At 49.1% G+C, this 27,810-nt stretch overlaps 1 protein-coding gene and 1 long non-coding RNA gene across 5 annotated transcripts in view; both read left to right on the top strand.

The window, feature by feature from the left end:
* Window positions 1-14,667, top strand: part of FYCO1 (FYVE and coiled-coil domain autophagy adaptor 1) — a 77,902-nt gene extending 63,235 nt beyond the window's left edge. For 3 of the 4 annotated variants that reach the window (XM_005546889.4, XM_015445769.3, XM_065540492.1), the window contains 3 exons: window positions 1,105-1,315; window positions 8,773-8,882; window positions 10,698-14,667. In XM_005546889.4, the coding sequence (XP_005546946.3) occupies window positions 1,105-1,315; window positions 8,773-8,882; window positions 10,698-10,773 (397 nt within the window). In that variant the 3' untranslated portion in view covers window positions 10,774-14,667. The remainder of the gene's footprint in view (window positions 1-1,104; window positions 1,316-8,772; window positions 8,883-10,697) is intronic. The other variant, XM_065540493.1, reaches the window with a different exon arrangement.
* Window positions 14,668-16,821: 2,154 nt separating this feature from the next.
* Window positions 16,822-27,810, top strand: part of LOC141409674 (uncharacterized) — a 33,967-nt gene continuing 22,978 nt past the window's right edge. Inside the window, exons 1-2 of the long non-coding RNA XR_012431072.1 lie at window positions 16,822-17,113; window positions 19,357-19,414. This is a non-coding gene — a long non-coding RNA (uncharacterized lncRNA). The remainder of the gene's footprint in view (window positions 17,114-19,356; window positions 19,415-27,810) is intronic.

The raw sequence follows: 27,810 nt of genomic DNA, 5'->3' as shown, positions 1-27,810 counted from the left end.
ATTGCTGAGCACAGGGCATGGCCTATGATGGTTGCCACCTTCCCATTTCACAGTTGAGAAACTGAGGCTCAAAATCAGTGAGTGATTCACCCAAGGCCACACTGCTCCTAAGTTGCAGCTCTGCACTGGAGGTCCTGCCTCCATGACCGTGAGCTAACCTAACTGCCTCCAGAGTTGCACAGTGTAGGAGGGGTGCCACTCGGCCTGGAAGGGTCCCCGAGGAGCAAGCTCCCCAGGTTCATCTTGTAATCTAGTCCTTGCAGCAGTCCTGAGGCAGGCATGGTTGTCCCTGTTTGGCAGATGAGGAAACTGAGGTTTATGAGAGGGTAAGCCCTGCAGCTGGGATGCAGTGAGGCAGGTCCCTTGGCCCCTAACCTCACATTCTTCACATAATACTCTGAGTCCAGCACAGAACCCCAAAAACAGAGGAACTCGCTATCAATGAACCCTGCAAACTTCTTGAAGAAGCTTTTCTCTACCCAGGGAGAGTAAGAACAAGCTTTTCTCCCCAAAACCATTGTATTACTTGCATCACCCCTACATTATAAAGAGTATGGGATGTTGGCATTTGAGGAAAGGTCAGGGTTTCCATGTGGAATCTTACAATGGATGCCAGATGCGGCTGAGAAGATGGACTATATTGAAAGGCTGGGAGGCTTGTGCTAATTAGGTGAAAGGGTGAGGCAGGGAATTGGAAGGAGAAATGGCAGAGAGAAAACAGACGGCTGAGCAGCAGGGCAGCTTCAGGAGAGCAGCAGAAAGCTGCGCCTCGGCACTCACTTCCTGTCCACGAGGGCGGTGGAGCAGGTCAGGCCATCCTCAGTTCCTTAGTTCCCATGGGCTTTCAGCTCCACACAGGCAAATACGTCATCTGTAATTTTTACTGCTATGTCCTCCATGCCTAGAACTATGCCAGGCATGTAGTAAGCGCTCAGGAAACATTTGTTGCAGTGAACTGCCCATCCCGTAATTAAGCATGTTGGCCAGGGTTACCCAGGGCTTATCCTCTCAAGAAGTCTCCAGCCACCTCTGAGCCACAGATGACCTGGCCAGTGGACACAAACACTTTGCCCAATCAGATCCCGCTCTGTATTTTGATTTTAGGATCAAAGTACCCCTCACAGTGGATGAGATTGCCAGCTTCGGGGAGGGTAGCAGGGAGCTGTTCGTGCGGTCCAGCACCTACAGCCTGATCCCCATCACTGTGGCCGAAGCAGGCCTCACCATCAGCTGGGTCTTCTCCTCTGACCCCAAGAGCATCTCCTTCAGCGTGGTCTTCCAGGAGGCTGAGGACACACCGCTGGATCAGTGTAAGGTAAGGCTGGGCTCCCTGCCTGTGGGCTCCTTACACACACATCTGGGTACTTGGGCAGGCCTTTCCCAAAGCAGGGCAGTGGCCATCCTACCCTCTGCTGGGCAGGCTTCACCTGGAATGTTCTGGGCCGTGTCATGCAGAGAAGGCAGAGCACCTGGGCCTTGTCCAGTTTGGGGAGGGAAAGACCCAGAGGTTCTGGAAAGCTGTTTTCAAATGTCTGAAGGTCACACCTGTGTCAAACAGGTACAGTCTGCCCTTGGGATAGATGGGTAGGTGAAAGAGGAATACAGACATATGACTCAATTTAAGGATCATTTTCTAATAGAGCTATGCAAAGCAGGAATGGGTCACCTTGGGAGGTGATGACCTGTCTTCCTCTAGTTTTTAGCTTAGAGTGCATCCCACCTGGAAGGGTGTCAGTAGAGACAACACCAATGTCACTTGGGTGGTCGAGCTTGAAATCTTGGTGGCGGGTACCAGTTTATAAATTCCTAAGACATTCTAGGCATGGAATGTTGATAGTGCCTGGACTGTAGTTCTCAACCTTGGCTGCAAATTATAATCTCTAGGTGTGGGATCCAGACATCTCCAAGTGATTCCAATGAGCAGCCACTGGTGTAGATTGAGAACCACTGGTGTAGATCAGGGAGTTGAAACCAGAGTGGAAAGGATGGGGTGGAATCCAGACCACAGGGACAGAGGTTGGGCAGGGGTCCATGGGTGGCTGATTCAGTACGGGGCAAGAAGGAGGGAGACCCATGCCTGAGGTCTGAATTCAATGCCTGCATCTCTGCAGAGAAAGGGTATAGAGAGATATGGGAGGGAGAGATGGTTTGGATGGAAACACAAGTTCCATTTGAATCATTCTGAGTGGAAGAAATGGTAAAAGCGGTTGGGCCTGCTGGACTGGAGCTGAAAGTGGATCCTAGCCTGGGAATACGACTGCAGAAATCTCCATTTTGCAAGAATTGCAAGGATCAAGATAGGGAAAAGCAAGCTAAAGTCATGTGAAACAAGAATTCTGTGAAGTCTTTGCAGAAACATCTATTAGTCCCTTGTGTTTGGTCTACTGGGTGCCCTCGAGGGGCTTGAGGTTGAGGGATGAGGAAGGCCCAGAGCAGGAGAGCCCAGCTAGGAGGGACACACAGCAGTTCCTGCTCTGATGCTGGCATCCCATAGAGGAATATGCACCCGTTTGGGTTTGCTCTCCTGCCACCCTGCCCTGTTGGAATCTGCTCATTGCAGGGATCGCTTTTGTCATTTCTCTGCTTTTCAGACTCACTCTCAAAATGTAACTCTGCTCCCTTGGGTTGGCCTTGTTTATTGGAGTCTCATATTCTGTCTTATTTAAAACTGCTCTGCCCATCTTATTCTTTTGGGGCTTGTAGCCAGCTCCTCATACCTACCTCTGGAGCCCTTCCTTCTTGAGCAGTTCTGAGCCTCTGCCCAGGAGGTCCTGGCACAGCCAACATGCCTGTCAGCTCCACACTAACAAACGGCAGCACTGCCAAGAGCTGCCCTTGCCACTCACCATCACATTCCCCAGACCTACCAGGCCCCCATCCTGAATTCACCCAGACCAGACACCGTGAGTGTTTGTGGCAAGGAGGGAAAGGACTAAATCAGGCATCCAGGCCTTCGCTGTTTTGCCTGCCCACACGTGACTGGGCTGTAGGCCTCTCCCCTTGCTCAGTCCCTGCCCACCGAGTCCTCAGGAGCCTGGGGTTCCTGTGTGGCTCTACCAGGAATCAGGAACGTGGGGACCTACTGAGCCTTTCTCATCTCTAACTGCCAGGGGGCCCCATTGCCTTTCCCCACAGTGACACCAGGGGGCAGAAGGGGCCCATGTACAGGATGCTCAGGTGCTCCTCTGCCTTCACAGGCCACTGTCACCAGCCACAGATGGGGGTGGCTATTATCTCTGCCTGAGGTCCCCCAAAGAGACCGTGGCCAGGGTAGCCTGTTTCCACACATGTGCCCTCAATATCTATCCCGGGGACTCCCCAGCTGCTCTCCTGACCAGCCTGGGCCTTAGAGGAAATGACAGGTACAGTGCAAATGGCAGCAGTCAGACCTCATGATTACGGAGGTATAGACACAAGGAACTATGCTGTGTATTTGCAACCATTTATTGGGTGTCTGCTGTATACTGGACTGTAGGGCCCGCAGGGGATAGAGAGAGATGAAGGAAGCTCACTGCATAGTCGGAGAGAGACTCTAATCAATAGACACTTGTGATTCCAGGTGGCTTCATGACAGGGGTGGGCGGGCACTGTGGGTACCCCTGCGAAGGGTGCCTCGCCCAGCCTGGGGAACAGAGATGAGGAAAGGAGACCCCTGGGTGATGGTGAAGGCCACAGTGGAGGAAACCAGGAGCAGCACTGTGAGGTGAGGCGAGGGGCCTGTGCGCTTGAGGAGAAGCATCCAGTAGATGGAAAAGCACAGCAGAAGGTCAGCCCTGTCTCTAGGGGTGCCTGTCAGATACTCGCCACCCTGTGCCACCCTCTCTCCAGACCCACTTCCTCCATTATAGTCATGGACTTGACACTGAGATTAGAGATTGTGAATCTAGGTGAGGCACTTGGTGAAAGAAATTATGAACCAGGTTACCAGTGTACACACCGCTGGCCTGAGGCCCAGGGACAAATCAGAGAACTGGATCCAGACCCTGTCCTCTCTCTGGGCAGAAGATCCGTCTTTGGCCAGAGAAGCTCAATGGCCTGCTGGGGTGGGCTCCAGAGGGAGTCAGAGGAGGAATCAGCTGACAGCAAGGACACTTGACTTTGTTTTTTAGCTTTATTAAGATATAATTCACTGACTTGAAATCTACAGTTTAATGGTTTTTAGTATATTCACAGAGTTGTACCACCATTACCATGGTCTAATTTTAGATTCTTTTTATCACTCCAAAAAAGAAATTCTGTGCCCATTAGCAGTCACTCCCCAACCTCTGCCCCCAGCAACCATGGATCTATTTTGTGAATCTGCTGATTCTAGATGTTTCATGTGAATGGAATGAATGCAAAACAGCTGGAATGAATGAAAAAGCTACAGAATAAGATGTTTCAAAGAAATGAAGAGTATCATTTTCAAGAACACACATTAATCTATGTTAAACATGTCCTCTTCAGGGGACTTGCCTTAAGGAGCTCTTGATGTTGCTTGTAATCAAGGTAGTGGGTGCGAGGGTATGCAGGGTGAGCACACCAAGGTCGCCATGCACACAGCAAGCCTTCCCCTCCAGCAGCTCCTTTCCATACACCCTTGTTGCTGTGTTTGAGACCAGGCCAGAGTTGTTAGGTTGTGGATCACAGAAACAGAACCAACCCCTCACCCTCCCAGGATCCTTAGTCCCTGGTGGAACTAGAATGTGATAGAATGTTAATGGAAGTAAATGAGATGTCGTGTGCAGAAGAGGCAGCACGGAGCCTACGTATAGCAGGCCCTCAGTGTACACTCTTTGTACACCTTTGTCCCCTCTAGGCTTGTCAGGTGCCCGTCGTACTCCCTCACCACCACCAGCTGCCAGCCTGAGCAAGCACACTGTTGTGTTAGGAACACAACGCTCAATCTCCCTCTGTGCCTTTTTGATTCCCCTTTTGATTTCTCTTTGATCCACATGTTTGAGTTTGTTTTTCAGTTTTCAGATATTTTGAGATTTTCCAGAGATCTGCTCTTGATTTCTAATTTAATTCCATTGTAGACCTAGAACATACTTTGTATAACTTGAATCCTTTGAAGTTTGAGAGGTGTTTTCTTAATGGCCTAGAACAAAGGTGTCCAATCGTTTGGCTTCCCTGGGCCACATTGGAAGAAGAATTGTCTTGGGCCACACATAACATATACTAACACTAACAATAGCTGATGAGCTAAAAAAAAAAAACAAAACAAAACAACAACAACAACAACTCATAATGTTTTAAGAAAGTTTACAAATTTGTGTTGGTCTGCATTCAAAGCCTTCCTGGGCCGCGGGTTAGACAAGCTTGGCCTAGAATGTGACCCACCTGGGTGAACGTTCCAAGTGCACTTGAAAAGGATGTACCTTCTGCTATTGTGGGGTGGAATGTTCTTTTTTTTTTTTTTTTTTTTTTTTGAGACAGTTTCACTCTTGTTGCCCAGGCTGGAGTGCAATGGCGCGATCTTGGCTCCCAGGTTCAAGCGATTCTCCTGCCTCAGCCTCCCAAGTAGCTGGGATTGCAGGCAAGCACCACCATGCCCAGCTAATTTTGTATTTTTATTAGAGATAGAGTTTCGCTATGTTGGCCAGGTTGGTTTCAAACTCCCAACCTCAGGTGATCCACCTACCTCGGCCTCCCAAAGTGTTGGGATTATAGGCGTGAGCCACCGTGCCAGGCCAGAATGTTCTATTATAGATGCCAATTAGTTCAAGTTAGTTGATGGTGTTGTTCATCTTCTGTTTCTTCATTGAGTTCCTGTCTACTTATTCTATCAATTATTAAGAAAGAGACATTGAAATCTCCAACTATAATTGTGAATTTGTCCATCTCTCCTTGCAGTTCTATAACTTTTTGCATCATGTATTTTGAAGCTCTGTCATTAAGGGCATAAATGTTTAGGATTATTGTCCTTTTAATGAACTGACATATTTATCATTATGAAATTATCCCCGGTAATATTCTTTGATATAAAATCTATGTTATGTGATATTAATACAGTCAAGCCAGCATTCTTTTGGCTAGCATGCTAGCCTGGTAATCTTGTTTACATCCATTTACTTTTAACCTATTTGTATCTTTATATTTAAATTGCATTTCTTGTAGGCATGATAGGGTTGGGCAGAGTCTGGTAATCTCTGCCTTTTCATTGGAATGTTTAGGCTATTTTCACTTACTGTGATTGCTGTTAAGGTTAGGTTTGAGTCTGCCATCTTGGTATTCATTTTCTTTTACCCCATCTGTTTTTTTGGTCTCTCTTCCTTTTTTTATGAGGGCAGTTGTTGGGCTCACCCTGTTCCTGTCTCTCAGGGATCACTATCCTGCATTGCCTGATAACCAGTGTCTTGAAAACTGTCCTTTCATATGTTTTCTATTTTTTGTTTTGTTGTTGTTGTTGTTGTTGTTGTTGTGTCCTGGGAGGGTAAATCTTAGATATTCTCCCATGCCTTTAAATATGTTGTCTCCACTGCCAGGAACAGCCAGACCCCTTCTCACTGGCTAACTTGTCCTAACTCAGCATCACCTTTTCCAGGAAGTCTCCTCTGGCATTCGGCCTCCTGCCTCCCACCCAGGGGCTAGAATGGCACCCCTTGCCAGTTCTCCCCTCATGGGACTCTCATCCCAGTGTAATTGAATGTTTTCTTCTTTGTGATCGCCATTAAACCACAAGATTCCTGAGAGCAGAGCCCTTTGCGGGAATTCGCTTCATTTTGGGAACTGTGTAGAGTTTGGGAACATGTAGAGTTTTGAGAAATATGCAGCTGTGTTCAAGATTAAGTTGAGAATGTAATCGCATCCTTATATTAACAACTATTTTGGATTCAGTCATTTTGTACAAGTTAAAAATGTTTAATAGGAAAAAATAAAAACTGAATGTAATAAAAATTGTATTTCTGAAAAAGAAGCTACATTTTATTTTGTAAAGAATAAAAATGGTCACTTCTGGGGAAGTTTACCTCATTAGGAACTCAAAGTTGCTAAGATGCTGCTTCCATCGTCTGTAGACCTTCTGGTCCATATAACCATTTATGTGTAGTCAGTCTTAAATGGAAGGCTTAGGGACACTTTATAAGACAAGATCCTCTAGGTGCTAGTCACTTCTTTAAAAAAAAAAAAAAAAAGAAAGAAAAAATTAAGGGCTGGGTGCAGTGGATCATGCCTGTAATCCCAGCACTTTGGGAGGCCGAGACGGGCGGATCATGAGGTCAGGAGATCGAGACCATCCTGGCTAATATGGTGAAACCCCGTCTCTACTAAAAATACAAAAAACTAGCCGGGCGAGGTGGTGGGCGCCTGTAGTCCCAGCTACTCGGGAGGCTGAGGTAGGAGAATGGCGTAAACCCGGGAGGCGGAGCTTGCAGTGAGCTGAGATCCGGCCACTGCACTCCAGCCTGGGCGACAAAGCGAGACTCCGTCTCAAAAAAAAAAAAAAAAAAAAAATACAAAAATTAGCTGGGTGTGTTGGTGTACACCTGTAATCCTAGCTACTCAGGAGTCTGAGGCAGGAGAATTGCTTGAACCCAGGAGACACAGGTTGCAGTGAGCCGAGATCGCGCCACTGCACTCCAGCCTGGGCGAGAGAGCGAGACTCCATCTCAAAAGAAAAAAAAAGAAATTTTAAATGTTGGTGGCTCTGGCCAGGCATGGTGGCTCACACCTGTAATCCCAGCATTTTGGGAGTCTGAGGCGGGCGAATCACCTGAGGTCAGGAGTTCAATACCAACCTGGCCAACATGGTGAAACTCCGTCTCTACTACAAATACAAAAATTAGCCGGGCATGGTGGTGGACGCCTGTAGTCCCTACTCTCGGGAGGCTGAGGCAGGAGAATTGCTTGAACCTGGGAGGCAGAGATTGCAGTGAGCCAAGATCATGCCACTGTACTCCAGCCTGGGCAACAGAGTAAGACTCCATCTCAGAAAAAAAAAGGAAAAAAAAATGTTGGCTGGCTCTGCCTTATCTCCTAGCATATTTTCAGTTTTAAAATGAGGCCTGTGTCTTAGCTGGGAAGTAGGTTGAAGAGCCTGCCCTGGTGGGGAAGAAGTGAGCCATTCAAAGACCTCCCCCGGAGCCCTGGCCCTGTCTAGCATGCACCCTTTGCACAGATTTTATCTCTGACAGTGAGGCCCTTCAAAAATCGTCTGAAAAAAATCAATATCACTGTCTCCTGGGACTCATTTCTCATTCTCAGGGAAGGCAGAAAGTGAATAGGAGGCTGACGCGCAGGTGCAGGAAGATGAAAGGGTCCTGGGGCACAGGGACCAGCCAAAGCACAGCCAGTAGACAGGCCTAGGTGGAGCCAGGGTTGTTGAGCCTGGAGGAGAGTGAGCCCAGCAGCTTTGTGCCTGGAAGGTTGTTATCTGGAAGGAGGTCTCAGCCTGTCCTGTGAGACCCAAGGGAAGCACCAGGACCAACAGGAGACAGCTGGACAGGTGGATCCCACCTAGACTAAGCTTCTTATCCTGAAGCCAGAAAAGGGTTTCTCCTTTAGCCCATGGAGTGTTCTAGCATCTTCTATGTTCAAGGCTAGGGGATCACTCCTTAAGGGTGCTGACCAGATCATGATTCTGGAAGAAACTCATAGCCACTAGTCATCAACAGCCTCGGGGTGTGGGATGGCACTGTGCCACTACTGGGGCTGGTCCCAGCTCCGGCCCTGCTCAGCTGTGACCTCGGGCAACACACTCAGCCTTCTCCCCAAAAATAAAGGTCTTCCCCGAGGATGCCCAGGGCCCTCTCGGCCTCTGTGATGTTTTTGCCTATCTGCTTTCCCTCCCAGGTCCTCATTCCCACGACCCGATGCAACTCCCACAAAGAGAACATCCAGGGCCAGCTCAAGGTTCGCACGCCTGGCATCTACATGCTTATCTTCGACAATACCTTCTCAAGGTAGGGCCACTTCAGGCACCAGCTCCACGTCTCCAGGCCTCTCTTCCATCTCTTCTCAAGAGCAGAGGTGGACACTCGAAACAAATTATTTGTCAGTAACTTATTATTAATCGTTCTTGATTGTTGACCACTCTGCCATGGTGTTCCAGTGTTTGTTAGAGATTTTGTGGCACACGGGCTCATGCTTGCAGAATCCTTCCATGTCACTGCTGAGGGGTAGAGGAGTGACACTCTTAAGTCACACAGCCAGTAGTGGAGCCAGATCTGAAACAGGCGGTCTGGCCATTCTGAACTCTTAATAACCAGGGTGTCCTTTCCCTCTCTCTGATGTTGATTCCCACTGCCCTGCCACTGCCCTGCCCAAAGAAGGGGCTCAGGAAATACAATGGAAGGACTGAATGAATGAATGAACAAGAAAGGGAGGAATAGAAGAAGGAAGGGCAGAGCTTGAGATAAGCAGGCCCGAGACTACACCGCGAAGCCCCTGGCCATGTGGTGGGAGCGGCAGGTGCCATCTCTGGGAAGCACTCTGAGAACCAGCTAAGGTTCAGGAGTGTATAGTTTAGAAGATGGGAGAGAAGCTGGACAGGAGAATGGGAATAGGGAGATGAGGTCAGAGGGACAGCAGGAGGGGAGCGGAGAGAGGACCAGCATTGACTGAGCAGCCAATCATGTGGACAAGGGTGATTAGGACTGCTGGGCACCTGCCCCTGTTTATGTCTTCTGCTGCAGCACAGACCCCTTCACTGGAACCGGCTCTTTAGAGAGAACTGCCCAATCTGTTTCTGGCCACATCGTCTCTGAGCAAGGTCCTGGGCTACTGGTCACATCCCCAGCATGAGTACTTGGCTCTTAGCAGAATAACTAGACAGGACACTAGGGAAAAGCTATGTCATCCCCTCACCACCTCCAGGCCTTGAACTGCCAGGGCTTGTGGCCAAGAGTGCCCACCACAGGAGGGGTCGGAAGATGAACTTCCCACCTCGCCCCCTCCTGCCCCTCCCTACACTCCCAAGCGGAAATGAAAGCACCCCTGGAGTTAGCAGGACCTCATGGCATAGGCCTGTCATGGCCAGAGAGCTCTCTTTGTAGCCACCCTCTACCCAAGAGTGGACATGAGCCCCAGCCCCTCTTGAACAGGATAGGGCAGTGGTTAGGAGAATGGGTTGGGGACCACCAGGCCCAAGCTCTGCTCTTCCCCCAACGGCCCTTAGTTGAGTCTCCATTTCCTACTCTGCAACGGCAGCCACACTGTGGACTGATGGAGAGACCAAGGAGAGGTATGATGAGGGCAGAGCACCGTCCCAAGCCTGAGCAGGTTCCCAGTTACCCCTGGAGGTGGCCATGGTGCCATGATAAACTCTGGCCTTGAGGTCATCTCAGGAACCTACTTGAGATTTCCAAACTATGGATGTCAGAACTGAGTTAGCTGCCAAGTCAGAAAAAATCCGTGCTGGCCTCCGCCATATGCCTCCTCCCATTGCCTGCTCCTCACCCCCCCCCCATACACACACTGTGCAGTCCCCACCGCCAGCTGCTTCAGAGCAGCCAGGTGAGGAAGGTGACATTCACAGCCTGTGACCAAAAGGACATTTCTGTACCCAAGCCTCAGGAGAGTCCACAGTGATGTCCCGAGACCTCCTGACCCTCACAGGGAGAGAACTCCACTAGACAGACAGGAAATGGGGCACGGGGCTCCAGCACCCACACCCGACCAGGTCACTGCAGAGACCACAGAGGCCTCAGCAGCAGCTGCCACGCCTCAGACTTTCAGCTCTCAGGTAACACCCTCCTTTTCCATTTCTCTTTCTTCAGGTTTGTCTCTAAAAAGGTATTTTATCACTTGACGGTTGATCGGCCTGTGATCTACGATGGAAGTGATTTCCTGTAGCTTCAGCACCTCGGTAACTTCACTTCATCCACAGGAAACACTACTCTTCCTCACCTGTCACATAAAGCATTTTTTCAAAACGTCGGCTGCTCCAAAATCATCAACTCTGCCCTCTGGAAGAGAGGCCCCTGGGCTGCCCCTCAGAGGCGGCGTCCGGGGAGCACTTTGTGCTCAGCACTCTGCACCGGCCACTCTTAGCCCCCAAGGCTTTGAAGGGCTCAGGCAATGTTTCCATTAAGTAGAGACCCAGCTGTTCTCACACCCAAAGGGATGCTCTGCCAGACGTCAGCCTCTCCTGGGAGCACGGTTGGCGCTAGGCCTCCTGTGGAGAGTTTCACGGGTAGGGGTGATCCCAACTTCTGCCTGTGGAGGGATTTTCTGCCCTGCCCCACCAGGGTCCCGCATCTTGGATACCTGAGCTGGGTGCCCTGGCCATGCCCTGTGGCTGTGACGCCCTCAGGTACTCCCGGGAAGAGGAGGCACACAGCCATTGCGTGAGTCAGGGTGCCAGGGAACCCTCCTGAGATCCTGACTAGCCTCCTCCAGTCATGCTCTTGTCCCTCACTGCCCCAGTAAGCTGGAGGCTGCTCCAGAACTCAGCAGTGTTGGAGGGGCCTCTAAGCTGCACTCTCTTCCTGGCCCTTTTGTCTGGGTGATTCTGTCCTCAAAGCCCTTCACTCAGCCAGGCCTCTCCACAGCTCAAAGCATTGCCCTAAGAATCAGAAGTAAAGATAATCCGAGAACAAAACCCACTGTACTGGGGGCCTGCGGTGGCTGTGTGTACACTACATCTAATGCCCAAATGCCAGCCAGTGTGGATGTCGTGACCACAGAGCAGGCTTGTGCATTGGCTTTAGAGCTACTCCTCAGCTGATGGCCCACGTTTGTTTATATAAATAAGAGCTTCTGCCCCGCCTGCAGACGTGTTTACTAATGATCATAGCCAGGATTAGAACCACTTTCAAACATTGGGGCCTTCTTAACAAAAGTCTTTGATAACTTAAAAACCAAAGTGACAGAGTAAACAGAGCCATGATGGATCCCTGGGCCCCACTCCCCTCCTGACAGGTTCCCCGACAGCCCATTTGCCCACTTCCCGCTGCTCAGCCCGCACCTGACCTCCAGGAGACATCCCCCCTTGAGGCAGAGAGATCCTGTTGCCTGTTCCCAGACAAGAATTAGTTAATCTTCCCTGTTCTTTGTGGTCCTTTTCTTCTCCAACAACAGATAGCTCACCTTGGACAGCTCTTTGTTCCTTGTTCATGGAACCAGCTGCCCGCAGTCAGGCCCCAGGTTCTTCCCTGGGTGAACAGAGCATCTGACAAAGGTCCTACTTTGGAGGGGAGAGAGCCCCAGGCAGGCTATCTGAGAATCTGAGAGCTGGGCCCAGCAATTCCTCCAGCTAGCCTTGTGACCCAAGTCCAGTCACACATTTCCCAAAGTTTCTCTTTGTCATAACCCTGGTCTGGCTGGTTTTGAGGGCTTGAGAATGGGTCAGGAACTCCAGGCGAAGTCCAACAGAGACCCCAAACCCACCACACACCAGCAGCCACAGCCTCACCACCAGCAAAGAGGACTATTGTGGGGCCACAGCTAAGGAGTCATTTCTGGAATGGACTCAGACCTTTAAACAGGAGAGTTGGGCACTTCAGTCAGTTGAAGCAAGGCATAAGGAATGGGGAATAGAACCTTTCAAAGAGGTTACCCAGAGAAAAGCTGAGCCTCTTGCATTTGGCTTTCTTGGAGCAGCCTCTTCTGGCAGAAAGCCATCAGGTACTCAATCATCTTCCCCTGGCCAAGGCTCTGACCATGTTTAATATTGGAATAGAAGTGGCCAGGCCCCCAGCGACTCTTCTTGGCCTCATGTTTGTCCTCACAGGCATGCCACATGGCCTGAGATGATTCAGAGCAAATCATGCTAACTTTGAATCCATCCAGCCTCTTGCAAAAGATAATCAGGAGTCAGCCTGTTCACTGTAAGAAAGAAACTAATGAAAGAGAACCCAGAGCAATCTAGAATATTTGAGTGCTTAGCTTTCTGAGGATACTGCGGAGACTCTGGCCAAGCTGATGACCTTCTGAAGTGTCATTGGCACCATATGCAACAAGAACCACCATTCACTGAGTAGCTGACAGGTTTGGGGCCCGGGACATTCCATCTGAGGTCCTTTCTGAACATGTCACTCACCACAGCAGGAGACCAGTTGCAGCTTACCCAGAACCACTCCTCCAGGAGAGCTGGGTGTCTCGTGCGCACCACCTTCAGCGCTGACTGCCATTGTTCAAAGAAAGCCTTTGCTGCATTCGGAGGACTGCCCCGTGCCCCAAGGTGACTTCCTAACTATGTGGTTTCATTAGCAAATTTATTTTTTGTGCTGGGTGGACATTTGTATTTTGTTAGGTTGCTGTTCAAGCTCAAGTTTGCTGTGCTCTCTGCAGCTACAGAACATCTTGGCATATTTAAGAGTGGCTTTTATAAATAGCTTTATTCTGATTTTAATCAGATTCCCAACTTTACTGAGAATTAAGGACTGGGGTACTTTTTAAAAAATGCAAATAACAATTGAAGAAGCACTGCTGCAGGTGGTAGCCCTGGCTAGACTGAATTACACTAGAAATCAGCCAGAAGGAAGCGTCCTTGGGATCCCAGATCACTCTTTAAAAAAAAGGGGGTGGGGGGCGGGTGGGCAGCCCCTTGATGGCTCATCTCTCTGCATAACAGTCACGTCTTCATATCGATACCAGATGCCTTCTTCATCATGCCACTGCAGCCACTCACCACCTTCAAGAACATGCCAACCTCTGTCAGATGCACTTAGCCGCAAACAAGGAGGCACGTTTGGCACAAAGTGTCCTCCAGGTCCAAGTGGACTCTACAGAGTGCTTGACCTCAACACACTGGACTCCAGGTGGGCTGGACCAAGAGCAGGCAAAGACACGGGAACTGAAAAACTCCACAGGGTTTGGAAAATAGAAATGAAAAGCCACATCATATAACTCAAAAATAAATAGTGTTTTGGAAATTTTAAAATTATCGTCTAAGGTGGTGAAACTATTTCAGGCCCAAATGAAAGGAAATCCCCATTTGGGGATGAAATCACAGAGCCTGTGTTTTGTAATATGGTTGGATGTCCACTGATGAAATTTTAAAGAAGGTTCATTTTTAAAAGTGTACCTGATTTCATTTTTTAAAGTGCACATGATTCTACATGTGAGAATTCTTTAGGCCAAGAAACTGTCCTTGGCTCAGAGGTGTTGGGAATTAAAGCAGAGAGAAGCCATTCGTAATGCTGAGAACCAAGGATGGTCATGTACACAAAGACCATGGAGACGGCCATTCTTGTTTACAAAACACTTACCAAGAAAGCACTTTGTAGGGGAACCTTAGTAAGTTCTCATTTCATTACGTTTCTTCCAAGGAAACAGGAGAGACTGAATTAATAATTCTCTCTTTCCTCTTAAGCACTTTTAAAATAATAAAGTACATCTTGAAATTTTAGGAGGCATCTCTGATTTAAAAAAAAAAAAAAAAAAAAGAAAAGAAAAAAAAAAGAAAGGCTGCTTGACATATGTTATCCAGAGACACTCTGCCTCTGGTGGCTGCAGAGCAACTCCCAAGCCTCATTTGGAAGGCTTAACATTTGGAATTGCACTTTAATTGATTAATCCTCAATTCATGTGGCCTTACGGGATAGTGGGTCTGGGACCCCAATTCATTCTTATCTGCCAAAGAATTATCTAGAAGCACATCAAACACCAGCACCCCACCTGCACAATGGGGGTGGAAAACTTTTGTATCCCTAAGCATATTATTTTATAGTGTCTGCTATGCCACGTGGAAATACTTTATTTTTTAACCTCAGGATTTAAATAAAGTAAACACTATGACATTTAGACATTTGTCTCTCATTTTTTGGGGATATAAAGTGCATGACAAAGTTATCCAGAGCTGAGTTGGAGCTGAGCTGTGCTGCTGGGAAATAGAGCATCTTTTATGGTGGCTTTTCAGGGGGACTTTAGCCAGCAGATGTTCTGGGAAGTTTCCAAGTGGCCTGGCACCTGGCTACTTCCGGCCTGCTGTGAGGGTGGTGTTTAGACCTGCCTGAGACAGCCTGTCTTTCAGTCCATGCTGCTGTGCCCTATGGGCTTCTAGCCCTCAGCTCAAATGTCCAGATCTCCCAGGGCACCCACAGAGCATTTTGAACAAAGAACAGACTTCTGAGTTTACCGGAACAATGGGGCTGGGGAGAAGCATCATGGATGGCCTAAAACCACGATTAGTCAATATGAGGTACAAAGCTGGGCAAGACTTCCAGGCCGAGATGGCTGGCAGAGGAAGAAGTCAGCCCTCCCACTCCCGCATACCCTTCTCTGGCTGGGTCAGCAAAGAGCCTGGACAGAGGCCCAGAGGGGCGTGTCCTGGTCAGTGCTGGATGTTGGACTGAGCTCAGGCTGGGCAGCCCACCCACACTCACCTCACACCGCCACTCCACGGATGACCAGGGCTGTGTCCGCGGAGTGCTCTGCGCCTCAAAAGAACACCTCCCCACACCGCCCTTTCACTGCCCTTCCTCCGCCAGCCCTCTCCTGCTGCCAGACTTTCGTTTGACCTCTGCTTCAATCTTTTACTCCATGGAAGAAGTCACATTTTCTGTAACTCTGGTTCTCTCCTTCATCTTTATCTTCATCTCCCTCCTCCCTTCCCTCCCCACCGCAGCATTGAGCAACATGCCAGGCAGGAAAGGACTCAGAAAACACTGAATTGACCTCACGGGTCAGTCCCAGTGCCCTGGGTCAGCCAAAAAGTCATCAGCATTCCCATTGGCAACTAACTGTGCCAGGAATAGAGGCTCCTGAAACACTCTGGTGGCAGAGAAGGGAAAGGGTGGGCCTGCAGGAGGAGATATGGGCAATGATAGCTGGTCACTTAGTCCCACTCCCTGCACCCCCTCTTATGTCAAAGGTGCCCTCGGGCCGGGCACAGTGGCTCACCCTGTAATCCCAACACTTCAGGAGTCCAAGGCAGGAGGATTGCTTGAGCCCAGGGGTTCGAGACCACTGGGCAACACAGTGAGACCCCATCTCCACATTTTTTTTAGCCAGGTGTGGTGGTGCATGTCTATAGTCCCACTCAGTAGAGGCTGCAGTGAACCAAGATCGTGCCACTCCACGAGTGACAGAGTGAGGCCCTGTCTCAAAAAAATAAAAAGGTGCCCTCAAATCAAGTCTCTGTCTAGTAACCAGGTAGAAGTAATGGCAGATAGTTACTCCAACTGCCCCCAATGACACGGCCAGAGAGTTTCTTTGTTAATACAACAGTCCTTCCTGAGGCTTGGGGGTCTCATGGGCTGGGGGCTAGCGCAAGAAACAGTTGAGACACACGTAGATGTGTGTGCTGTGCATCTGGGGCTGGGATCTGGGGACCTCCAGGTCAAAATCCTCCATTGCGTCTCACCCCACCCTGCTAAACTGCAGAGTAACTCAAGATGACCCAAGTCTTTGCTGGAGGATTTCCAAGCCCTCCACTTGATTCCAGGTAGTCTGGGCCCAGATCAGTGTTCGCAGACTCTGTGGCACTTAGAGGTGCCCCTCCCCTCCCTGCCACGGCTGCCGGGTGAGGGCTGAGGATGCAGAGACTCCTGGGTGATTCAGAAAGCTCCTCACAGCAAGGTCAGCCCTTTCAGTTTGAAGATGCGTGGGAAAAATCTCTTGCCACCCACACACATCTGAAGAGCAAACAGATGGTGAAACCAGTAGCCCAAGATGAGAAAACGGACTTTTTTTTGAGACAGCAGTTGAAGCTGAAGCCTCAAAAGCCAGGGGGAAAGCAATAGCGATTATGAAAGACATTCAAAGTGGGTTAGGGGTGAGAGAAAGGTCAGCCTTTTACTTTTCCCACACCGGCTGGTTTCTGAAGAAGGATGGTAACGCGAGCAGAAGGGTGATGGCCAACCTCTGGGCTTTGATGTGTGTCCCCTCCTCGCCCGCCCCCACCCTGCAAGCTCTGGGGAGGTCGGAGACTAGTGTGGTTTCCTCACGCCTCCCACCACGCTGGCACTGAGGTTATCTCAGAGTTGACAGCCCCATCTGAAGCCTGGAATGAATTAAGTCTTTTTTAGCTAAAAAATGAACAAAACCTGAGATGCGTAAGTGTCCTTACCAAAAGGAAGCCCTCTTTTCTAGAACAGGTCTGTCTTCAGGCCTGTGGGTCCATAGAATCATCACAGAAAATGTGATTTCAGGAGGCCTCCCCCGCCTTCTGTTCCCAAGGCCGACTCTGACTGAGCCTCGGAGGAGAGAAGGAAGCCATTTCTGGGAGGCCAAAACATCCATCTTCCAGGTCAGTGGGGCAGGTGCTGTCTTCTCCCTGGCTTGAGAAAGGAAAGCTGGTGAGGGAGAACGGTGGGGGTGGGGTGCGGGGATAAAAGATAGGAGAGCAAAGAAGTGATGAGAAAAGTGGGGCAATAGAAAAGGCCTTCCCAAAGGCTGCAGGGAGGGCTGGACCCAGGGCTGGTTAGCAGAAGCCATCTTCCTCATCGGAAGAAAGTGGCAGTGAGAAATGACAGTGTCGGTGTGGCTGAAGCTGCCCAGTGCATCTGCGGGAGGCAGCACTTTAATGTAAGCAAACCTGGACCGTTGAGGGAACAGACACCAAAGGCAGTGACTGGTGAGAAGACAAGCCAGTTTTTTCCTCGCCTCGGAGGTGGCTTCAGGGCCCTGCAAGCTTTCACAAACAGGGCCCTGCATGCTTTCACAAGCAACTGGGGCAACAGCCTCAGTCCAGTCCTCCCCACGAGGCTTGTGAGAGAGACAGGGTTCCTATGTGGAACCCAAGGTCTTGGAAGAGGCAGCTCCTCTCCACCAGCAGGGACGCCACCCAGCTGTTGGGTGGTCTCAGAAAGAGGACCACACATTCATGCCCTGAAGGTGACCAGCGGAAGAAGGACAGGGAGACCAGAACTGGTCCTGGATCAGGCCCCCATCCTCTTTGGTTATGAAAGTTTCAGGTATTGAGCGATCAGGAAAAGCCCAAGACTCACCCAGGGCTCAGTTTTGCTCCGGAGTCAACTGTTCATTTATTCGGTGTCCGTAAATAAAAGGAAGTTGCAGAGAGATTCTTAGAAGGTTTTCTCTTGCTTTAGTTACCTGAGGGCCTATTAAAATGCAGATCCAGCCAGGTGTGGTGGCTCGCGCCTATAATCCCAGCATTTTGGGTGGCCAAGGCAGGAGGATCACTTGAGGCCAGGAGTTCGAGGCCAGCCTGCATAACATAGGGAGACCCCGTCTCTACCAAAAAAATTCAAATATTAGCCAGGTGCCTCTAGTCCCAGCTACTGGGGAGACTGAGGTGGGAGAATCCCTTAAGCCTGGGAGTTTGAAGCTGCAACTGTGATTGCCCCACTGCACTCTAGCCTGGGTGACACAGTGAGAACCTGTCTCAAAAAAAAAAAAAAAAAATGCAGATCCGTGGGCACCACCCATTTCAATTCTGGTTCATCAGGTCTGGTCCATTCACAGGTCCTCCAGGTGAGGCTGGAGCAAGCGGTCCTGGTGAGCATTGCTGCGTCACCACTGATTTGATTAGAACTTGAGGAAAGGAGGAAATAAACTAATTGATCTGTCTCCTAATTTAAGTCTCCCAATAATCCTTGAATTTTGGAACCAGACCATCTTCCTCAAATCCATTAGCCCAAGCACTAGGGTGCAATGATGGAAATTTCAGTCTTGGAGAGGAGGATGTTTCTAAATGAATCCCCTGGTATAAAGCTATTCTAAGGGTAAAATGGTTTACAACCATAAATTTTTTATGGCTTATATTTTTATTCAAGGGGTCTGGTGCCAACTGGCAGATCATTTGTGAGTGGAAAAACATTCCCTTCCCCAAATCCAGAAGAGTTCCATGCATGTCCAAATTTTAAGAAATGGAGAAAGTATCCAGGGGTATGGGCTGGGGAGGTCAGGTTAAGAAGGAGTTCCTAAGCTGGTCCATACACAGAATCAAAGGTCTTTGAAAATGGGTGGGTGAAAAATGGCATCTTTACCCTAACTGCTAACTAAAATTTAAGTCTTCCTTCAATTATGAATAGAGACAACACGCCACACTAGTGTTAGCAAGACCTGTCACTTTGTCACCAGTAGAAATGGCAGATATTTTCATATTACATGACAATTTCTGCAGACTCTCAAAATATCATTTATATTTATTTCCACTCTGAAATGAAGGTTGTCATTAGATCTGATAGACTTTATGTAATGCATTAGTAAAGAGACAGATGTATTACTAGTTCCTATATCTGCTTTAATACTTGGAGAATTGTATTTCAATTTAATTGGTTTGTAATTCCTTTATTTTATTGTTTGCATTTTAAAACATTCTGAGAAAGGGGCTATAGGCTTTGTCAGATTGTCAAAGGTGTGGATGAGGCCACAAAAAAAAAAAAAAAAAAAAGAAGAAGTTAAGGATCTTTGGGTTGTGGCAGGTCCTCATGAAAAACAAGAGAAAGATCAGCTCATTGCAGCACTGGTTTGTTAATAGTAATGATAGTAGCATTGTTTAATTTGTATAATTGTATAATTTGCTAGGCTCTTGCCGTAAGTCAGCCTGCTTTTACAGATGAGGAACCAAGACCCAGGGAAGATGGTAAGTCTAAACCATTTACAGAACATGTTACTGCTACTGCGTTATGCTGAGACAGCTGTAGGAACGGTTTTCTCTAAACCATTCTCATTTTACTTGAATATAGATTATCTGATGATTTATAAAAAACTTTTCCATAAACCAGGATTTGCTATGGCAGCCCTTGACCTTGAGACCTTTACTATGATTGTTAAAACAAAAGGCTGTATCAGTTACCTGTTGTCAGAATAAAGCTACATTGTTCTGCGTTATTTGAAGTTGGACAACCTCAAAACCGTGGGTTAAATTACTAAAGATTTATTTTGCTCACGAATATGCAGGTTGGCTGGGGGCTCTGGACTCTTGGTGGGCTCACTCCCTTGTCTGTCTGTGGTCAGCTACGCCTTGAGGCTGTGCTCCCTCATGTCTGAGGGTTGGCTGCTCATTGGCTAATCATGGCTGGGGTTGACTCCTACATCTGTGGTCAGCTGGTCAAAGGAAGGCTGGCTAGTCTAGGATGGTCTTGGCCAGACAACTTGGCTGTACTCCACGTGGTCTCCCTGACCCCAACAGGATAGCCTGGGCTTATTCAGATGGCCGCTGAGCAGGTTTCCAAGAGAGTGAGTACAAGTGCCCGAGCTTCGCAAAGCCCAGTCTCAGACCTGGCGCATCATTTCAACAGTGTTCTGTTGGTCAGAACAAGTCACAGGCCAGCCCAGATTCCAGGTGTGGGCAGAGGGACTCCTCTGGATGGGAGGAACTGCAAGGTCACTTTATAAAGGGCACAGGGACAGTGAGGGGTAGAGAATTAGGACCATTTTCGTAATAATTCTACCAAAGAGTCAGATAATCTTCCCTTCTTGCACATATTTCCACTTCAATTTTCATCCTCAGTAAAACATCTGCCTTCTCCTGCAGATACACTCATACAAGTACACAAAAATACACACAACACTCTTTATGGCCACAATGTCTGTGATAGCAAAAAAACAGGAAGGAGTTTGTTCAAAGTGGGTTGGATTGAAGCAATATATGACGGCACCCTGGGAGACTATGTGATGGACACTACTCACACCCACGCAACATTTCCTGACAAAGACGCTGGACACAGCACTGGCTGCCTCGGCAGATGGAGCTGGTGGGGCTTTGGAGTTGGTGGCAGGAATTAGATGCTTTTACTTTTCTCTTTATACCTTTCTATGTCGTATGAAGTATTTTTATTAGGTTTCAGTTTATCTTTTAAACTGTGAAAACTAATTTCTAAAAAGACATTCACGTCATCTTACGGCCGTCTCAGATTCCCAGTAAAAAACCAAATGCCCAGTTCCTATATGCTGGAGTCAGTACACAGTTGTTGATGTCTTTCTGCATTCACCAAAGGGGTGACTCACTCACCAGCCAAGCCGAACGGCATAAAGCCATGAGCAGGGAGGGCCTGGGAGGAAACCACAATATGGCCAGGGTTCCTCTTCCCCTGCCTAGGGGCTGGCCCCGCTAGGGCCCCCTGTCCTCCTGACTCAGGGCCTCTGTGAGAAGAGCTATATCCAGATCATATGGTGCAAACTGACCACTGGAACATCAGTGCTTGAACTTCAACTGGGGAGAAAGTACAACAGCCTCTAAGAGGTTGGGTTCTAGAATCAGAAAGACATGGATCCAACTCCTGGTGCCACTACCTACTTCCCCTGGCTTGGGACAAGTCACTTAGCTACTCTGTGCCTCAAAAATGTGATAGCTGTTATCATGGAGAAAGACGTCCACACCTTGTCCCATCCCTTTTACTCTCTTGGCTCTTTTGCTTCCTTCTGGGCATTAGTCAACTAGTCAAGTTGGGGGACTGAGTGATTGGGGTCATTGAAAGATGAGTTAATTTACAGAGCAGCCACCTTTGATGATTTTAAAACATGGCCCCAGAGTTATCTGACACCCTTCCCATAAGAGGTGGAGTCTTGACTCCCTTGACTCCGGGCTGGCCTATGACTGCTCTGACCAGTGGAAGAGCAGAGGGACACTGTGTGGCTTCTGGTGCCATGTCAGAAAAGGACCTGCAACTTCCCCCTGGTTTTCTTGCATGGGGAAGCCAGCTGCCATGTAAAAGGTCTGAGTACCTTAAGCCCTCCCTGCTGAAGCAGCCATGTGCTGGGGCCCTGCTCGGCAGCCAGCATTAACTACTGGCCCTGGGGCATGGCCCTCCAAGTCAAGCTTTCCAATGGCCACAGCCCCAGCCAATATCTGACTCCAGCCACATGAGAGATGCCAAGCTAGATATGCCCTGCTGAGTCCCTTCCAAATTTGTGGCCCTCAAAATGGTGAATAAAATAAAATGGTTATTGTTTTTATAACACCAAATCTTGTGGCAACAGTTACCAGGACACAGCTGAATTAAATACAAGCCAGTTTCTTAGAATCACTTCCTTCGTTTAATTACAAATGGGCCAAAAAGAGATCATCTAAATATTTTTGTTTGTTTTATTGGATTACTCCTGACATTTTATCACAGCAAACCTAACGCAAGTTTCGCCTACGCATCCTCTTTCCACATCCTCACTTTCCATTCATTTGCTCCTCAGCCAATCACAGTCTGCCTTGTTGATGCCTGGGAAGCTGCTCCTAGTCAGGTCGCTGCCAGCTTCCACTCTCTCTTGACCTCAGCTCTTCCCATGCTCATGGCTACCATCTTCCAGGTAGCATCCCCGGTCTTGCTCTCTGCAGATCCTCCCCTCCCAGGGGCAGCACCACCAGCCACCCAAATGTGCAGATTCAAAACCCAAGTCATCCTTGATTCCTTCCTTTCTCTCAATTCTAACCTTCACCATTGTGTCTACCCCCAGAGTAAGTAAAAAACCGTCCATCTCTCTACACCACAACCACCACCTTCACTCCAACTCCGCCACCATCATCTTTTTCCTGAACAACTGCAACAGCTCCTGACTGGCCTCCCTGCTTCCTTGCACCGCCCCTAATCCCCAGCCACCACCCTTCTTCACCTGGGGGCTTTAGAGATCTTTAAAACATGAATTGGATCATGCCACACCCCGCTTACAAATCTTCCTGAAGTGGAATAAATCAAAATTCATCGTCTGCACCTGAACAGTGCCCCTACCTTCCTCTCCCATCTGACTTCCCTCTCACTCATAACCCTCCAATCACCAATGGCTCTTCTTTTAGCCATTTGACTCTGATGATCACTTTCCTGGCTCAGAGACACCTGTGAGAATTAGGGGTGATGGTCCCACCTCATCTCAGGCAACATCAGTTTTCCTGTGGTCCTTAGAGACTTCCTGGTTCCCAAAAGTTGAACAAGAGAAACCCTGGAGCTCACTGAGGCCTTTATCAGCTTCTGCAGAGCATTCTGAGCCACCTGGATCATTACCCCCACTGAGAAAGTGCCACCCACAGCATGAGGCCTTTCCCAGCTTGCTGCTCTATCCCCAGGGGACTCTGTCCCTCCTTTGGTTCCTTTGGTGAGTGGTGGCCTAACCACACAGAGGAAGAGTCCATCCAGTCTCCATTTCTTATTTTAATTTTTTAAAATTGTGATTTGGGGTTTTATAAGGATAAGAGCATGAGTTTTTAGGGGAATTGCATGATGTCTTGCATTTGCTTTAAAATACTACAGGAAACATTTTTTTAAAAGGAAGAAGGTAAGGAAGGAAAAAGAAGGGAGGGAGCAGATGAAACAAAGAAGAGGAAAGGAAAGAAAATTGGGAAGTGTAGCTGAAACCAAAACTGGACAGAATGTTAATCATTATTGAAGCTGGGTGAGGGGTATGTGGATGTTCATTATACCAGCCATCCCCAACATTTTTGGCACTGGGGACCAGTTTCATGGAAGACAATTTTTCCATGGACCTGCAGCATTGGTGGAGAGGTGATTTTGGGATGATTCAAGCATGTTACATCTATTGTGAACTTTATATTATTATGACATTGTAATGTATAATGAGATAAATATACAACTCGCCATAATGTAGAATCAATGGGAGGCCTGAACTTGTTTTCCTGCAACTAGACGATCTCATCAGGGGGTGATGCGAGACAGTGACAGATCATCAGGCATTAGATTCTCATAAGGAGTGCATAGCCTAGGTCCCTTGCATGTTCACAATAGGTTTGTGCTCCTATGAGAATCTAATGTCGCCACTGATCTGACAGGTGGCGGAGCTCAGGTGGTGATGCGGGCGATGGGGAGCAGCTGTAAATACAGACGAAGCTTCACTCACCTGCCTGCCACTCACCTCCTCCTGTGTAGCCTGGTTCCTAACAGGCCGCAGAGCAGTAGTGGTCTGTGGCCCGGGGGTTGGGGACCCCTGCATTAATACTATTCCCTCTGCTTTTGTGTATGTTTTTAAATTTCTGTAATTAAAAAGTTTAAAAAGGAAAGAACATGAGTGGAGAAGTCCTAGATCAATTGCATGCATGGACACTTCACCAGAGAGTTGACAGTGTTGTTCCACAGGCATGAGTGCTGCAGGGCCTTGGCACGCGCCGCCCTCCTCCCCTGCTTCCTATAGTCATTCCTGTCCATTCTTCAGCTCTCGGCTCAAACGCTACCTCCTCAGGGAAGCCTTCCCTGCCTCCCCTTTCCAGAGCAGATCAGAGTCCCCTGTCACACTCTCTAGCATCCTGTACTGATAACCCTCAGCTTGTTCCTGTGATGGAGTGACTTGTGTCTGCGATTGTGAGCTTCATGAGCACCACGCCTGTGTCTGCAGTTGCTCACCACCTTGCCCAGTGCCCAGCATGTACTAAATACTCAATAAATGTTGAATGAGGCTAATTACAGCAACAGTTGAAATGCCGGGCCTACTTGTGGCCTCTCCAGCACGGTGGTCTCAGGGTGGGCAGACTTCTGACATGGCAGCTTAGGGCTTCCAGAGCAAGCCTCCCATGGCACAGGATGTGGAAGCCGCCAGCTTCTTCTGAGTCCGTACCCAGAAACTGGCACAGCATCCCTTGCACCAAATTCCACTGGTCAAGCAAACCCAGAGCCCACCCAGATTCAAGGAAAGGGGACATCAACCCCATGTTTTGATGGGAGGAGCATCAAAGAAACTGTTGCTCCTTTCTCCCCTGCTTCCTGTAGGTCATCCTTAATCCACCCAGCTGACTCACTGTCTGCAGCTGTTCAGAGTTCAGTCCCTGTCTTTCTTGCCTAACTCTCCAAGTCTCCAAACATTTTCCATTGCTGTAGCTCTTTCTGGCCTCAAAGACTGTCATAACATCGTGCAAATGCTAGAGACGCAGCTCTCATGCTGCATGCTGGGCACTGTACCTTTGCTGGGCAGACATATGTGAGCAAGAACACGCACAGTCCGTGGCTGCTTGTTGCTGAGGGTCCAAACGCAGGAGTCAGAGGATCAATCAGTAGAAAGAAGAATACTAGGGAATTACAAATGAGAGGAGTGCTGTGAAGGAAAGGAACAAGCAGTGTGCCACACAGGACGATGATGGGGCTCTCACTGGCACTCTGGGACTTTGCCACGTCATCTTGCCATGCCCACGCAGCGAGTCACATTAGCAATTGCCATAGTACCTTTTAATACGAGAAGGGACGCTTCCGCCAGCTCTTGACTGAGGGTTGTTTACACTGTTCAGAAATTTCCAGATGACCTAATTCAGACGTGCTTGAAATGTGTATTTGAGGTCTAGAAAGTGGAGTCTGCAGAAGGACGCTGCAGCAGACGCAGGAAGAGACAGGTTGCTTGAAGCACCTACCTGCCCACAGAGCCTGGCCTGAGCGAGGGCTGCTGGTGGAGCAGGCACAGTGTTTACCCAGGTGGTCAGGGGCGGGGCCATCCTCAGGCCAGGGAATCCAGGCAGCAGCCACAGGTTTTCAGGGAAGCCTGGAGGGTGACTCCCAGAAGGAGATGCCAGTCCCTTGGCAGGGGAGGCTTGGGAGAGCTCCTCAGATCTGAGCCTGGGGTCTGGTGAAAGCCCCAGCCCAGGCAGACCCAGGACTGGGGCCTAAGCTTGGCCACCTAGACCCAGAGAGGAAGAGCCAGGGTGGAAACCAGCCCTGCAGACCACTGGCCATGAGCCAACCTGAGAGGCCAGCATGCCCCTTGAGATCATCCGACTGGCTGCAGAGGAGATCTGGGGTCACGTGGGGACAGTAGTGAGTAACACCTGGATCCCACACAGGGAATCTGACCTAAAGCCACACCTTGTACGGGGCCCAGAAAAGTTATTCATGGGTCTTGAATCTGAGAGAGAGGAGCCAGGGAAGGGAGAGGCAGGGGAATGGGGCAAGGAGAGGAGGAAAGCCAACAGCAGGAATTCTGCAGTTCAGACGCATGCCTAGGCCCAGGTGTTAGGTCCTTGGACCTGCACATGCACACCTCCGGTGAAATCTGTGGCTTCTTCACGAAGGAATTAAGGCTCCACAGCCATATGTATCTAGGGAAGAGCCTGGGAGAGGTAGCAGCTAGGAACCTTCTCGATTCTGTGAAGATGACGCCATCGTCCTTTGCCAGCACACCCTCATGTGCGTTTTTGAAGAAGGGAGTCAGCAGGGCCTTGGCTGTGGCATGTTACCATTTAGCGTTTGCATGGCATGGTCAGTGGGAGGAGTGCTGGCTAAGCCGGTGCCTGTCCATCTTTTCAGCCCCTGGTCCTCAGCACAAAGTCTGGCTTGGCAAATGCCAGTCAACCCTCCAAAGCAAGGGCTGGTTTGTCTGACCATGTCAGGGAAAGCCAATTACTAACTGCATGGGCTCGGATGAGTTACTTAGCATCTCTGAGGCTCAGCTCCTTCCTCTGTAAATCAGGGTTAGCAATATTCTGGAAGAGATCGTGACTGTCTCATATACCATGGGGCCCCTGGCATGCAGCTGGTGCCCAAGCATATCTGCTGAATGCTTAGGTTATAGTGAGACAGGACCCATGCTCTCAGCCTTCTCAGAGGAGTTCTGTGACTGGCACCCAGCCACGCTATGGATCTCCTACATACCCAGTGTTTTTACCCATCCAGCCTTAGGTGGGCTCTTGGAATTGGCAGCCCCTGGTGAGAAAATTGTTGCAGGACAACTTCTCTAGAAGGAGGTACTGAGATGGAGTTTGGGGTGCCAGGTGTTTATTAGGAATCAATGCCTGTGGAGGGATGTGAGAAGAAGCATGATTGGGCAGAAAGAGAACTCGAACTGCCCTGAAGGCTCCACAAAGCCCTGGCTTTGGAGAGTCAACCAGCATTTGCCAAGCCAGACTTTGTTCTAAGGACCAGGGGCTAAAAAGACCGACAGGCACAAGGTTGGCCAGCACCCCACTCACTGACCATGTCACGCAGAGGCTAAATGGTGACGTGTGACAGCCAAGGGCCTGCTGATTCCCTCCAGTGCCAGTGCACCATGAGGGTGTGCTGGCAGAGTGCCCTGGAGTGGATTCTGCCCATCAGAATGCCACCATGGGACTGAGATGACGCTATTCTCTGTCTCACAAGCACCAGAGACAGGTGACCCTGGGAAGACCTGGCTTGGGCAGGGCGGCTCTGCAGCAGAGGCAGGCCCTGAAGAACTGGCAACCAGAGGGCCTGTGCCGACCACACTCCCTACAAGTTCTTTCTTGAGGCATCTCCATATGACCATAGAGATTTTTTGCTTAGCTTGTGGTGCCGCAATTGAGCGTATACAAGTAAATATGTGGAGAGGACCTCATAAGGAATCACTTGTTGGAAAGACACATATTTGCATGTCATTTTTAGGCTTTGATAATATAAAAGTCAAAGAAAGGCATTAAATGGGTCATTTGCTGTCTGGGTTGTCTGTTCCAATCATGTAGGAATGATTAGAGAACTAGCTCATTGTTCTAGGAGCATGTTGGATAGGGACCTCAACTGGAAGAGAGGAGCACATGAGATGGGGAGCGAGAGAGACTTTACTGCAGAAGCACTATGGTGTGTTTCGGCTGGGAGGGGAAGTCTAAGGCTGTGGTACTTACTAACCACACACAGTGACTAAACAATCAGTGACTACTCGTTGAATGGAGGGAAAGATTTTTTTTTGAATATCTAAAACATGTAAGGTGTGGGTGCTGGAGCCTATGATTGCTTCTCTTTTTTCAAAGTCACGGGGAGCCCCCAAACAGACCTTACACTGAGACAGCCTGACTAGTATATAGGAGAAGAACCCTCTGGTGAAGTTGGAGTGGCCAACTTCAGTGAGGGACAGAGATCTGTGGGCACTGGAGCCAGGCTGGTGCTGGAGGATGATTTCGGCTGTGCTTTGTTCTGGACCCCACAAGAAGCTCCAGTTCTTGTGAGGCCAATTTAGAACTGGAAAGCCAAGCAAACCCACTCAAAGATTGCAAACACAGAACTATCTGGAAGTGTGAGACAGCTTCGCATCGATGAAGCAGAAAGACTGTGGTGGTGTCCAAAGGTGTCAACTCATTAATGCTTTGTGACAGCCTTGGCTCTGTATTCA

The sequence above is a fragment of the Macaca fascicularis genome, chromosome 2 (assembly GCF_037993035.2).
Source record: "Macaca fascicularis isolate 582-1 chromosome 2, T2T-MFA8v1.1".
Taxonomy (NCBI): domain Eukaryota; kingdom Metazoa; phylum Chordata; class Mammalia; order Primates; family Cercopithecidae; genus Macaca; species Macaca fascicularis.
This window is presented reverse-complemented; position numbering and strand designations above follow the sequence as displayed.